General features: G+C 35.6%; 1 protein-coding gene across 1 annotated transcript in view; it reads left to right on the forward strand.

Annotated features, from left to right (window-relative positions):
- NFIB (nuclear factor I/B) overlaps positions 1-13,237 on the forward strand; it is a 64,282-nt gene that overhangs the window by 37,110 nt on the left and 13,935 nt on the right. The window contains exons 8-10 of the mRNA XM_010018556.1: positions 4,030-4,052; positions 6,204-6,305; positions 9,866-9,948. Coding sequence (XP_010016858.1) covers positions 4,030-4,052; positions 6,204-6,305; positions 9,866-9,948 — 208 coding nt within the window. The remainder of the gene's footprint in view (positions 1-4,029; positions 4,053-6,203; positions 6,306-9,865; positions 9,949-13,237) is intronic.

Below are 13,237 nucleotides of genomic sequence, written 5' to 3' on the forward strand. Positions count from 1 at the left end.
CTCTTGACATATTGACTAAAATTCGTAGAGCTCTTAAAACTTACTTTGTTGCAATGTGAGCTATTTGCAGCTTTATTTTTTTAATAGTTTTGTCTTTGTCTGAAGACAGAAATATCTGAACTGCTTGAGAAGAGCTGCTTCTGGAAGCTGGTGAGGCCACTTACTTTTCTCTCATAATTGGTTGGGGCATTCAGGTTTTTGTTCAATGGAAGATAAGCACACTCTTTAGGAATACGAGGCAGATGCTTTGTCATTCGTCAGTACAGTAACCACAGTCATTTGGCAACAAGGAGGGAATCTTCTGAGTCTCTGTTTGGGCTGATCAAAGGGTTTCCTGTTGTTTCCTGGGAGAATACTAGCAGAATCAGCCAACACAAATGATATCTGTGCATGTGGTTCCTTTGGCATAGCTAGCTTCTTTATTTGTCGACATTTAATATTTTTCAGCTTCTTGGGCAAGTCTTTCCTTGTAAAGTTAAGAAATGATTGAAGATTAAATATGGCAATATGCTGATTTTAATTGTAATTGGGAGGTAGACAGAGAACACTGGCTTAATTCTACTGACAAGACATTTAAAGATTTAAATGCAGTTATAAATAATTACATTTTATTTAGTTTGTTCATTTTAGTTTATAAAATGCACAGTTATAAGTCTCCAGAGTGCATGAAATACCATTTAACCCAAAGATATCTTCTGAAAATTTACCTACAAGGAGATTCCCTTTCCCATGCTTGCATAACATGGGTTTGCCTGGTTGTTAAGGAAACTACACAAGGAAAGCTGGATGTTTCCTTGTGCACCACCTGTTGACAAATAATTCATATTTTGTGAGCTCACAGTTAAAATAGTGATTCAGGATAGAGGGCTGTTCACCTAGGATGTCTTATGATATCTGTGTCTGAACATGGGTTGCCGAAGCCCTGCTGTTGCTCTTAGTTCCAGCAGCATTACATCAAGAGGAAAATGCTTTCTCAAATGGGTGAGTCTGAGAGCTTTATAGATTAAAGTCAACACCTTGATTTCTCACAGAAATAAGTACAGAAGTGATGTTGTCAGCCAAGAACTGGCAACAACATGTTCCTTCTGAAGCTAATTCCGCATGTAGACAGGTAGCTGCATGTCACACCAACTGAAGCTTTTGTGTGGCATCTCCCAGTGAGGTCTGTGTAAGATGTGCTGTAGCAATGAATTACTCAGGTTGCAAGGGTATGGAAACCAGTGAGAGTCATCTTTATGAAAAGTGGTGGCACTATAATAAAGTTTTTCTGTTGCTATCATAGGGTTCAACAGCAAAAAGGAAACCTGCATTGCTTTGCTTCTTGTTAAACAAATGCCTTATGGAACTCATCAGGTTCAAACAGAGGAACTGCCATATAGTACCTTCTAGAGTCTCACTGGCAGTAATAATACCGTTCACTTATGCTTAGCAGTCTCAAAGACTCTGTATTCTCTTGCTCAGGTAGGTAATAACTTGAGGATGTTTCTTCTGCACATTTGGTGAAACTGCCTCCTGTACCACTGAGTTGTTTCCAGTGGGAGACTGACATGGCCACTGTATATTCACAGGTGATGTAGCATTAGTGTGCCCTAGGCAAAAGCTCTACTGAAGTAAAGGATTGGAGGTTGAGGGGAGATCTAGAAAAAGGGAAGATACTTCCAGTTTCTTTTACTTGTAGGTTTTTGTAGATTTTCTGAAACATCTATCACCTTCTGTGGTTGTAACAAAGCTAAGTGCCATGGACTCAGTGATGAAATTTATCAGCCATGATCTCCAGGTTCATAGATATGGCTAGTAGACAACTGTGAAAACAAGGTATTTGGTATGCGAACAGGGGACCAAACTGCAGAACTGTATCTTCTACTGCTTCATCAACAAAATCAATTCAATCAATGGTCACAAAATGATGCTGCCGTAGGTTTTTTGCAGTGATATTCTTCACCATGGTACCTGAACTTTGCCATTACAAGGGACTGTAACTGTTTAGAAGAAATAGGTGACAGAGTATTTCCAAGCACACTGAATCCATTTTAGCTAAACTGCACTCACTGGTTATCACCTGGCTGTAATAGGGGAATCTCTGTGGGAAACACAGTTTCTATTGAAAAACCTGTGTTTTGATATGCAAATATATTATTCTCTAAGTGTAGTGGTTAGCTGGAATAATTTAACTCTTATTAAGCCCTGAAACTTCTTTCTGAAACACCTAACAGTATCCTATGTAGCTCCACCTAGGACATGCATAGGATTAAGATGATTTCCAACTTTGTTGATTATTTTTTGAAGATGCTTTGTATTTGAGATCCCAAGCAAAATTTGAATTTATTTAGAATTTAAAGTTATAATTAAAATTATTTTGTAAAAAAAAAGAGGTACCTTGTAAATTTGACCCTGTTTTATCATTTAAGCAACTTAACAGTTTGTGTTAGCTGTTTAATAGGTATGTCCAATTTCTGTTGTGCTTGGATATCTCATCTGTTAATGTTAGTGTTGCCATTTCAATGTGACATCAAAAAGATTTTGTTAATACTGGATGCAGTGAGCAGTATGAAAAAGCAGTCTCCTAAAATGTAACTAAAGACCTAAGGTGTAAATGTGCTGATATTTGGCAAATGTATGAATAGAAATCTGAGAGGAGGTGATTGATTGTTTATTACGACTGTTAGTAAAATCGCAGCAGGGAAAATGAGTACAGTGAATCCAGATTTTAAGAAAGTCCATATACATATCTGTTACAATTTTCAGTTGAGACTTCAGACCTGAGGATTATCTGAAAGTGTGAGTAGTGAACACAAACAGATATTAGCAGTCTGACACTATGAGTCAAGTTACGCTACAGCTATGACAGATAATACAACTCATCTGTGTCTTTGAACACATGAATGGATTAATTTGTGGCAATTCAAGATGGTGTGAATTAAAAAGCTTGAAAATGTAATACAGATCTGAAAATCAAATTAGTCTCCAATCCAACAATAGAAGAACGTACACCTGCATAAATTGGGCTAAATTTGCCAGACCTTCATTGTGTTTGCTTCTTTCCCTCTCCTATTTTCAAATGCACAGCTTGTTTATCTAACACAGCTGCCTCCATGCAATTTGCTTGAGGTTTATGCCTCAGGCACCATCTCCCTGCGAATGCATCACACAGACATATTGATGCCCTAGTTGATGGTAACAGTTGATTTTTCACCTGTAATGCATTTGTCATTAAGAATCTCTTCAGGGAAAACTAGAACTAGAGCCTAAAACTTGTTTTAAATAAGGACAAAATTAATTGGTATTAAATGATTTGCTATAAATATTTGCACTTGTAATTCAAGTGGATACTCTCCAAATAGATATGTAGTTTCCATGCTAAAATATCTTCTGATATATCCAAAAAAGTTAAAAATGAGAACAGGGCACAGAAGTTATTTCTAGCAGCCAGTTTTCAATAAGATTATGAATTGACAACTTCAGAGGGCTATTTCTGACCAGAGGTTTTCCCTCTTTGCTGAAAGACGGCTAGAATTGTGGAAGAAGAATTATATATGTAGTAGTCCTGGTAGTGATATGCTTACCTTCAACTGAGATTAGTTAAAAATTTAAATACGGGAAACTTTTAGTATGGGGCGGAAGTTAGGTTCTTAGGCATGGTGCACCACGCTCCGTCTTGTGTGTACTTGTCCCTTCTTGTGTTATCTTGTTTGTCAAGCAGTAACACCCAAACAGTTATTGCAATATACACTTTTGATCTTACTACGAAATTACAATCAAATGTTATATTACAAATGTGAAAACAGAGGTAAAGCACTGGAGAAAGGAAAAGAATAGATGTTAGATATTACAAAAATAAAAGCAAAATAAAGTGCAGTCAGAACATACTTGGATAAATGTAACAATATGCAATAAAATTGTTAAAAGGCCTCTAAGTTTTAAAGTATCTTGGCTTATTTGTATAGGAAATGTACTTTAGGTAATTCTTAGAGATTTTCTGAATTTATGTTAGTTAAAATTTTCATTTTGTTCTAATGCAGGGGGAGTCAGATATTTGGTTGCCAAGATACCTGGTTTTAGAGGCTGGCAGGGCATTAAAATAGATCTTTTAAAATAAAAATCCCTAAACCATTGCTAAGATAGATCTTAAAGAAAGTGGACTTATTGTCACATACTTAATATATGAGTGCTGTAATATAAAGATGTAATTTGTATTCTTAAGGAAAGACCTTTGTAATTACTGAATGAGTTCCCCACTTATGACCCATTTGTTGGTCATGTAAGCATGCAAGCAGATGCTCAGTAAACTTCTAGGCCACATTATTCTCTAGAAAATGTCGTGTACATATTCTGTGACATCATTTTCATTTCAAGTAAACATAACAAGGGAGACCTATCGAACTGTGAAGTTTTACCTAATGAATAAAACTTAATGCAGCATGCCAGTTGGGGAAATCGTGATATTTGCAAACATATTGTCATTCCTTGGAATCCATGCTGCTTTCTTATATTGAAGCTACTTTGATAGCTGACCTTATTCCCATTACTAAATGCCTAGTAATAACTTCACAGTTTGTGCATCAAGGAACATAAATGAAAAAGTGGTAAATACCATCCAGTTTCTGTATTTGCAAGATCTTGGGGAGTTCTGTGGGTCTCCTCTCCCCAGCCCTCCTCCCACCCCACAAAACATATAGTTGTGTTTAGGGGGTGACTTTTTATTTACTGGGATATTTTGTGAGCCACTTCTTATTAGTGTACATTTTTATTGTTATTTTTTGCTGTAATGCTTGTGGTTTTATTGAAGGAAATAGTCTGCTAACTTCTCAGTGTTCCTACAGATATAACATTGGTCTCCATTTGCACTTATATTTTCTAGTGTTTTCTTCTAACTTAGTTTTAGATATCCTAAGGAACAAGATTTTCCCTTGGGGGCATTTGCAAAGTCTAGTAGATCACACTGCCAGGAAGTTTCTCCTGCTATTACTTTTAAACTTCCTCCTTCTCAATTTCATTCCATTACCTGGAGTTTATACTTCCTGTACTTTCCGAATAATTCCTTCCTCTTCTGAACGTTTATATTCTGCATATACCTGCAGGAATTGTCTCAGGCCAGTTGTTATTTCATTACCACAGACATGCTTACCTCTTTTAACCTTTCCTTGTACCATTTGAATTAGGTCCTTTATCAGTCCATTTCTTTACTCTGAGTTATCTCAAATTTGACAAGATCTTTCTGATAATAAGATTACCAGTATTTTTTACTTTGCATGGCTGTGCTTTAAAGTACCTCTGAGTCACAGAACACACCATCAGTTTAAGACAAAAGTTATGAGCCACTGCTGAAAAAATTTTTTATTGCTTGCTGAATTTTACTGCAAGTTAGTTATCATTGGAGTATTTACAGCCAGGCATAATGTCTAAGACATGTTTAAGCATTGGATAAACATATATATTTATTGGTCAACCTTGCCAAATTCAGATATGCCTATATGCAGAATGTAGAATACTACCTTGATGACCTGTACCATAAGGTCATATGCAGACTGCCTTTTGTATCTATGAAAGAGCTGTCTTTATTATGCTCTTGACTTGCAGAGTTCCCATTATTAAATACTTCTGTGTTTTTGATAGGTGGCTTTTGGCCAGATGTTGTGACACACACGTTATAGTGAATTGTATCCAACCCTCAACCCCCGTCCTAAACGTGTGAATTATTAGTTAGTCTTCCAGAATGCATAATCTCTGTGGACAACTGTGGTCAAGTCTTGGTTATACTCCAAGCCAGAGTGGTATGGCATGTGAAAACAGAGGTTTTGCATCATTCATTTGCTTTTAATACTTCATACATTAGGGCATATGGCTGGTCAGTTTAATCCTGCTATCGTGGGATTTACTGTGGTTTGCTTCACAACCACTGCATAAACAGCAAATATATTTTGAAACAATCTGATGCATGCTGCATCCAGAAAGAAAGAAAGTTTACCAAAAAGTACTGCTACTTAAAAGCATATGCTACCTATCTGAGGAGGGATCTGCCTGATGAAAATACCACATAGAAATTTGTAGCTTTTTTAGAATGGTGCATTCCAGCATGCAGGTATTATAGTGATGGGCATTCTGGAAAACCCTAAGATAGGTGGGTAGGTTTCTTAAATGCAATGTGTATGTTTCACAAGGCATTCTTTTGATTTTGTTTTGTAGCCTAACAGCAGTGGTCAAAGGCCATTTTACTCCAGTTTTGGCACCCTCTCCCCATCACAGTGCGGTGCGACCTGTGACCCTGACCATGACAGATACTAAACCCATCACTACATCCACTGAAGGTGAGGCATCTTCACCTACAGCAACCAGTAAGTATTTCTTTAGGAAACAAAAAATGTCCATCAAAGATTCGATATGATTTCAAATTGAGGCCAGAAAAAAGGCGCCTTTTCCTACTATTTGACCAAGTGGTCATCATTTTACATGAAAAGCAAGCATGATATGACTGCAAGCTTTTCCTCCCCAAATTTCAACCAATGCCTCATGTTACATGAACCAAAGTTTGTGACATAACAACCAAAATGAAAGGGAAAAGCCTGCATATTTGACCACTATTCAAGAGAAAGAAAACATGATTGTTCATCTAAGGTGGACATTGTTAAGACATTGAGAAGCACACCCAGATCACAAAGTTTTATAGTGACCAGCAGACAGAATTCCAAACAGAGATTGGATAATTTGATCCTCAATGAGCTTTCCTACAGAAATCAAGCCTTGTTGTAAAGCATACTGAATCCGAGCTATGACAATTGCTATAGGTTGTGTCATTTTTAGCAAAAAACAAGTGATGTGGCAAAAGAAAATTTTAATTCCTTGTCATTGCAACAATGGATGGCAGATCCACTGTTCTCTCTTTCCTTCCTCCCAACTTTCACATTCAAAGCTCTTTATTACTATTCAAGTGCCATATTTTTTATCCTATCATCTTCAATGGAATTGCAGTTTTGGAAATAAGAGCACAGGTGTTATTATGTATAGGTTAATTTCTTCCAAATACTCATGCTCAGTGATGCAGAATGTTGCTTTTTAACTACTTTCTGCATTTCTGTTGTGTCATTGAACTTTTATTTGGATTTGAAATGGCCAGTGTTATCCATATTTATCAGGGTGGTGAAGATTTTTAGGTACCACTTCCAAACATACACTTTGGAAGGGAACTTACCAGTCTTCAAAATACCCAAAATACCAAACCCTTTAAGGTCCGTTACGTTAAAATTACTTGCTTTAGACCTGTTTAGTACTGGAGCTGTGAATCCAGTCCCTAGATTTTGGTCTGTTGTTAATGGACACCATAAACTATATGTTTCTTAGGTGTTCTAATACTTCAAATCTTTTCATTAGAATATGAAGCAGACATAAGACTCAAATGCATAGGAGTGTCTGAGATGTAAAGAGAGAAAACTGGTTATGCCTTTATTATAAAAGGATAGTAGTAACTTTTGGACAAACTATTGTTTAAGTTTAAACAAATAATTATGTGGATAGATTTATGGAGGTGTCTTACCTGTTCTTTTAGTACATCAGAGATTTTGGTAAAAGATGGTAGAGTATCCTCCCTAGTGGTCTGTGGTACAATTCTTGCGTCTTTTAAGAAGTTCTAGCAACAAACAGGAAGCTATCACTCTAAACTGTTGGTCCAGAACAGACAACTGAGAAAATTGAGTTAATATACAGCTTCAAGTACTCACAGTTTCATTCTGCTTCCTGTTTGATGTGATTGTCCCTGGCCTAAATAGCTGTCTCAAATGAGGTTGGAGTTTCCAATACAAATGTTAAAAAGAACAAATACAATGTCAGAACTGCTTTGGGTTATTTTCTGATAATCTGACCATATTATTCATCATTACAATAAAGCATACCTGTATGCTTTCTTTGCATTGCCCTACTACTATGGGAAAAAATTTGACTATATTTTCAAATGAAGTTGCCACCTAGTTTCTTGTGCAATTCATTTGAACTTGGGTACCTGATTCCCCATGACCCTGAGAACATCTCAGCTTAGATACTTGAAATAAGGCCTCCTCATACTTCCACAGGACTGTGCAAATAACTACTTGCCTAAAGAGCCAATGTGTGTTACTACAGAAAGTAAATTAAAAAAAAAAAAAAATCCCCTACATACAAATTTTGTTTGAATGTGTCAGTTCTGAATATGAGATAGTGTATAAATGTTAAATATTCAGTATAGTTTTCAGAACAATGCAATAGTCTTCTCTGCTTGGTAAAGCCTTTTGAAACTAGATTGGTAACTGTAAGAGCAAAAAGTGAAAGAACATCTCTGGTTGATGAAGAAAACAGCAAATAATGAGGGATCATGTCCCACTGATAGATAAATTATACATGAGTACATATAAACTGTATTATCAGTCAGAATAGACCTGCTGCACAGAGTGCTAATGTTAACTTAATGGAAAAATCAAGACTAAATATACTTTATGACATAGTTCTACTTCTATTTGCAATAACTGATTGATTGGTTCAAGATATATATAGAAAGATATATAAAGCATATGCTTGGCCAATGAGTTATCATTATTATTCAGTCTGATGAGAACAAAATAGTAACTGATTAGCACTGCTTTTCATTCTGAAGTGCAATAGCAAAATTGTTTTGAATGATTAAGAACAGTAGGCATTGATAATATTTGAGGAACCCTGTAGCCTCCACTATAATTTCCTTCTAATAACTGATTAATTTTTATGACAGTTTTTCAGTAAAGCCTGTTTACTGTATAAAACTTTTTTTTTTAATTTTTAAATTTAATAGATTTCATTTGCTTTTATTTGCTGTGTGACTTTACTACTAACAAACAGGCCAATTCAGTAAGTACTCCCATCCAGCAGCTCACTGGTGTCCTTGTGTACAGCTTTTCAATTTTAGTAGTTTTGCTTTGCCTAATAGCAGGTTTCCAGGTTGTGATGCTGCAAGTTGCAGTGTGGATATCTCCACACTGGGAAGTGTAGTCAGACCACCTACCTTGCTTCATAAGTACCACCAAAAGCCATGAGAGGGTAACGGCTTTTAGGAATTATTGAGAGAGACCAGACAGGAATGTGACCTATAGGTGAAGGATCCATATCCTGTAACTAATCCCTGCATCACCTACAATTCCTTTTCTTCTCAGAAATGCATTTTTTTAGTCTTCTGTAGCAGACAGTGAGAGACTTTCTGAAATTTCCCCCCTGGGAAAATGCTGTTTCCTGATGCATAGGGGAGTTGAATACTTACTTAATGTTACATTGCACAGTAAAAATCACCTCCCTTCTGATGAAAATACTAACCAGATTACAACCTGTTTCCAAAGGCCTGTAAAGACACATTTTATGCTACTTAAGTAAAATGAACTTTTGATTCCAGTTATTGTTGTTCTTCTACAGTTTGTAATTGGCCTTCAGAGCAGTAAGGATAATAACTGAGTACTAATATTTTCTCTCAACATTTTAATCTCAGTGATTTCACTGGTGCCTTAGATTGTTGTAATGGAAATGAGAATCAATCAATCAGGCTTGTGATTCCTTCAAATACATACCTTATTTAATCACTTCAGTCACAAAAAATAAAACCACAAACCAGAGCAACTTCTATGTAAGAAGAGACATAATTATGATTCACATGTGCAGTTTCCATTGAAGTTTATAGGAATTTACACATGGCTTTCCCAATTTGGTCCAATTTTTCTTTTGCATTCTATTAAATTTTAAATATAGGAATACCACAGACACATCCTGTATATTGCAAAATCATAACTCTGGATCTCTCATAATTGTACTGTACCTGCACAGGGTAATAGTTATGATAGGTTGGCATTTTTATCAATCTGTTTTGTTCTTCCTTAATCAGCCTACACAGCCTCAGGCACATCCCAAGCCAATCGATATGTGGGACTAGGCCCAAGAGACCCATCCTTCCTACACCAGCAACAGGTGGGCAAGTTTCACATAGGTGTAATGATATAGAGAACCTTTTGCAATATTACCTTCCTACATACTGCCACTGGTATCTTGGATTAGACTGGGATCCTAAGGGTTTCAGTATTTGTCATCTGAAGGTGAAGTGTATTCAAGACAACTGAACCCTTTGAGAAACATCAATATAGCATATGATTTCTTACATTTGTGCCATCTTAAGGAACTTCTAGTCATATTTCTTTCAACTATTTAATTTTTCAAGACCTCATTGTGTGCATTCTTTAATAGGATTTCAGGGAACAGAGTGAAGTGTATAATGAATAAACATTAATTTCAAAATCAGTTTTAAAAAATGAGCAAAATTTACAAAGCTAAAGGTCCAACTTACTATTTTAAAACTATTTTTTCCCCCAGATGTTTAAGCCTACATTTCTTCATTTTAGTTCTAGAAGAATGAGTTATAAAACCAAATTCTCAATGCAATCATTTATAGTTTAATAGGTTTAAATTGGTCTGCTGATTTCAAACATGATAAACCCACATTTTTGTTTTAGTTTCTTACATCATTTATAAGTAGCATTTTAAATTTCACATCTCATTAATGCTGTAAATTTAATGCAAATGAAGTGTTTACCCAAACTGTGAAAATATACAGCCGAGATTAATGATGGATTACAAACAAATTAGCTGGACTCAGTAGCAAGGCCATGCACATACAGAAAAGCTACATTACAAGTAACAGGAATAAATTCAAACCCTTTAGAACATACTTTATGGTGTGTGTTTCTGTTGCTCCTGTATCTTAACAGTAGAGGACTTTGAAATTAATAGCATGTAAAATGTTATAAGGAAAAAAGCTTAATGTGACAGTAACAAAAAAGGCTGTTAAATAGTCCTTGGTATTTATTATACTATATTTTCTTCTCAGGCTTGAGTTCCTGTTAACAGTTGGTACACATGACTGTTTCATTTTTCAGTAAAACCTGCTGTTCTGTGTTTGCTGAGGTACAGCTGAAGCATGCTTCATCTGGAACTCTCTACCCCTACCCACTCCCAGGGCAAGGTGGCAGTATGTCCATTTTAAAGGTCACCACATGTGGAGTTCAGAGAAAATCATAAAGATGATCATTTATTCAAGATAGTTGATGCTTTGCCAACTATTTTTTTAACCAGTGAGACCTAACTGGAAACATCTGTACACTTTTATGAAAATACCAAATGACAATTAGTGGGATCACCAACCATTCATTTTTCAGTGAATTTCCTGGTGTGTTGCTTTTTTTAAAACTTCTCAAAGATTGTTCTGTTATGAAATGTGTTATAATTACTATAACATGGTTCTTTTATAAAGATACACTATATGTTTGTTGCAATTAAAAACACACATGTCTCTTTTTAAACGCAGTGCATATAATTCTGGATTTCATGTGAAGTTTTACATAGTATCCTTCAAAAAGCCTCTGACATCCAGTTAACTTTGGGATGTGCAATTTATTTTTTATTTTTCACTACAAGTTTTTAGACAAAACTTTTTCTGAAAATTTTCTACTGCTTAAACCCAGTCCACCTTCTTTCAAGTTCATTGAAAAAGTTACAGACTTCTTGTAATATGCCAGAAGGTAGTGGCAGCATCCTTAATTGTCTCTTGGCTGCGTTTATGGACATGTAAATTGTATACTGCTTGTTTTATGCATCTTCTATATATTTTTGGCTTTGTGTAGATGAATATAAATTTGGAGATTTCATCAGTGTCATAAGAAAATAAAAGCGAAAGGGATCTCAAGGGTCATCACAGTCTTTGGTGTTTACATGCACTATGTCTTATAGTCCCTTCCATGGTAAAACATATGGCCAGATGGCTTAGGGGAAGGGGAAAATAAATTAGGTGGTCTCACATGCACTTCATAAACAGAAAAATTCTTCAATGCCACCATCTGAAACCAGTGTTCTCCCTTCTAAAGTATATTGCTTCATAGTGTCGTTGTCTTAATTCAAGAACATCAACTGGTGACCAATGAGCTATATAGTAAATTTAAAAATTGTGTCATGTTTTCATCTTTGCTGCGAATTCTCTTCTGTTCTCATGTATGCAATGGATATATGTGTGTGTTTACCTGAGTGTGTTTAGGGCGGAGCACAAGTGTGGATGCTTACACATATAAATACGTACAAAATCAGGGAGTAGTATGTACTGCTGAAGCCATTTGAAAGAAGAGAAAACTTTAACAACAAAGCTTTTTCATATGGATAAATATGAATATCTAAGTGTGTATATGTAAGTTTCTAATTACTTAGTTACCTTCACTCACTTAAATTTTAAAGACGTCTCTGAGATGACAGTGCCATATATGTTTATTATACAGAGAGTGAGATAGAGCACTGAGATTGTTCAAAGAATTTTTGTAGAGCAAAGGTTATCCTTTGGTAAAGCAGAAATGAGATTGATTTACTATGTCCTTTCATTACTTTACAACAATTTAAAAGAGACCACTCTTCTTGTGGCAGATTTTAAATGCATTTGTTCAAAGCAGCCCATGATGAATGAAAAGAAAAATCAGAGGGTACATGAAATAAAGGCAATCAATCATTTTGTACTAGTGGAAAGAAATTCTAAATTAGAAAGCCAATGATTTTAGTTCCAGAGAGGTCTTTTAAACATTCACCATACCCTGTAATGCACACTGACCCCTTAAGAATAAATATTGTCACCGGTACATTTTTTACTTCATTGGAGGAGTCTTTATGAAGATTTATTCTCTCTGATTATGAGAAATATTGGCATGTACTGTTGAGTACTTTTCATTGTTGTTAAAAAGGACCATTATGTAGCCTGTTTAAATTGCAGTAACCACAATAAATTTAGAAGTTACACATGTATTTTGCAACAGGCATTTACATGGAGTCTTTTGACAAAGTGATAGTTTGCTAGAACTTCCAGTAAAAAATTTAGCACAACCTACCTGGAATACTCACATTTAGATGCGAAGCACCGAATACAACTTTGAAAAATGTTGCATAATAACACCAATGGGAGCAGTTTATTTGCTTTTACTGATCTCAATACTGTGAAAATTACTGTGTTACAATGTGGCATGCTACATTGATTGAATGGCAATGTTGTAATGAAGAATTGTAACTATGCAGTCAACTTTCTGCTGCAGTTGCTGGTTTCTGTTACCTGCCTTGAAATGCCAGGTATTTCTATACTGTGACATGAACAGTTACAAAACATATCTCTTTTTCAATGGCATCTAGAAAGTCACCTGTATCTTATAATTTTGTTGTTAAAAAGTCATGTCATTCC

Source organism: Nestor notabilis, unplaced genomic scaffold (assembly GCF_000696875.1).
Source record: "Nestor notabilis isolate BGI_N333 unplaced genomic scaffold, ASM69687v1 scaffold1387, whole genome shotgun sequence".
Classification (NCBI taxonomy): domain Eukaryota; kingdom Metazoa; phylum Chordata; class Aves; order Psittaciformes; family Psittacidae; genus Nestor; species Nestor notabilis.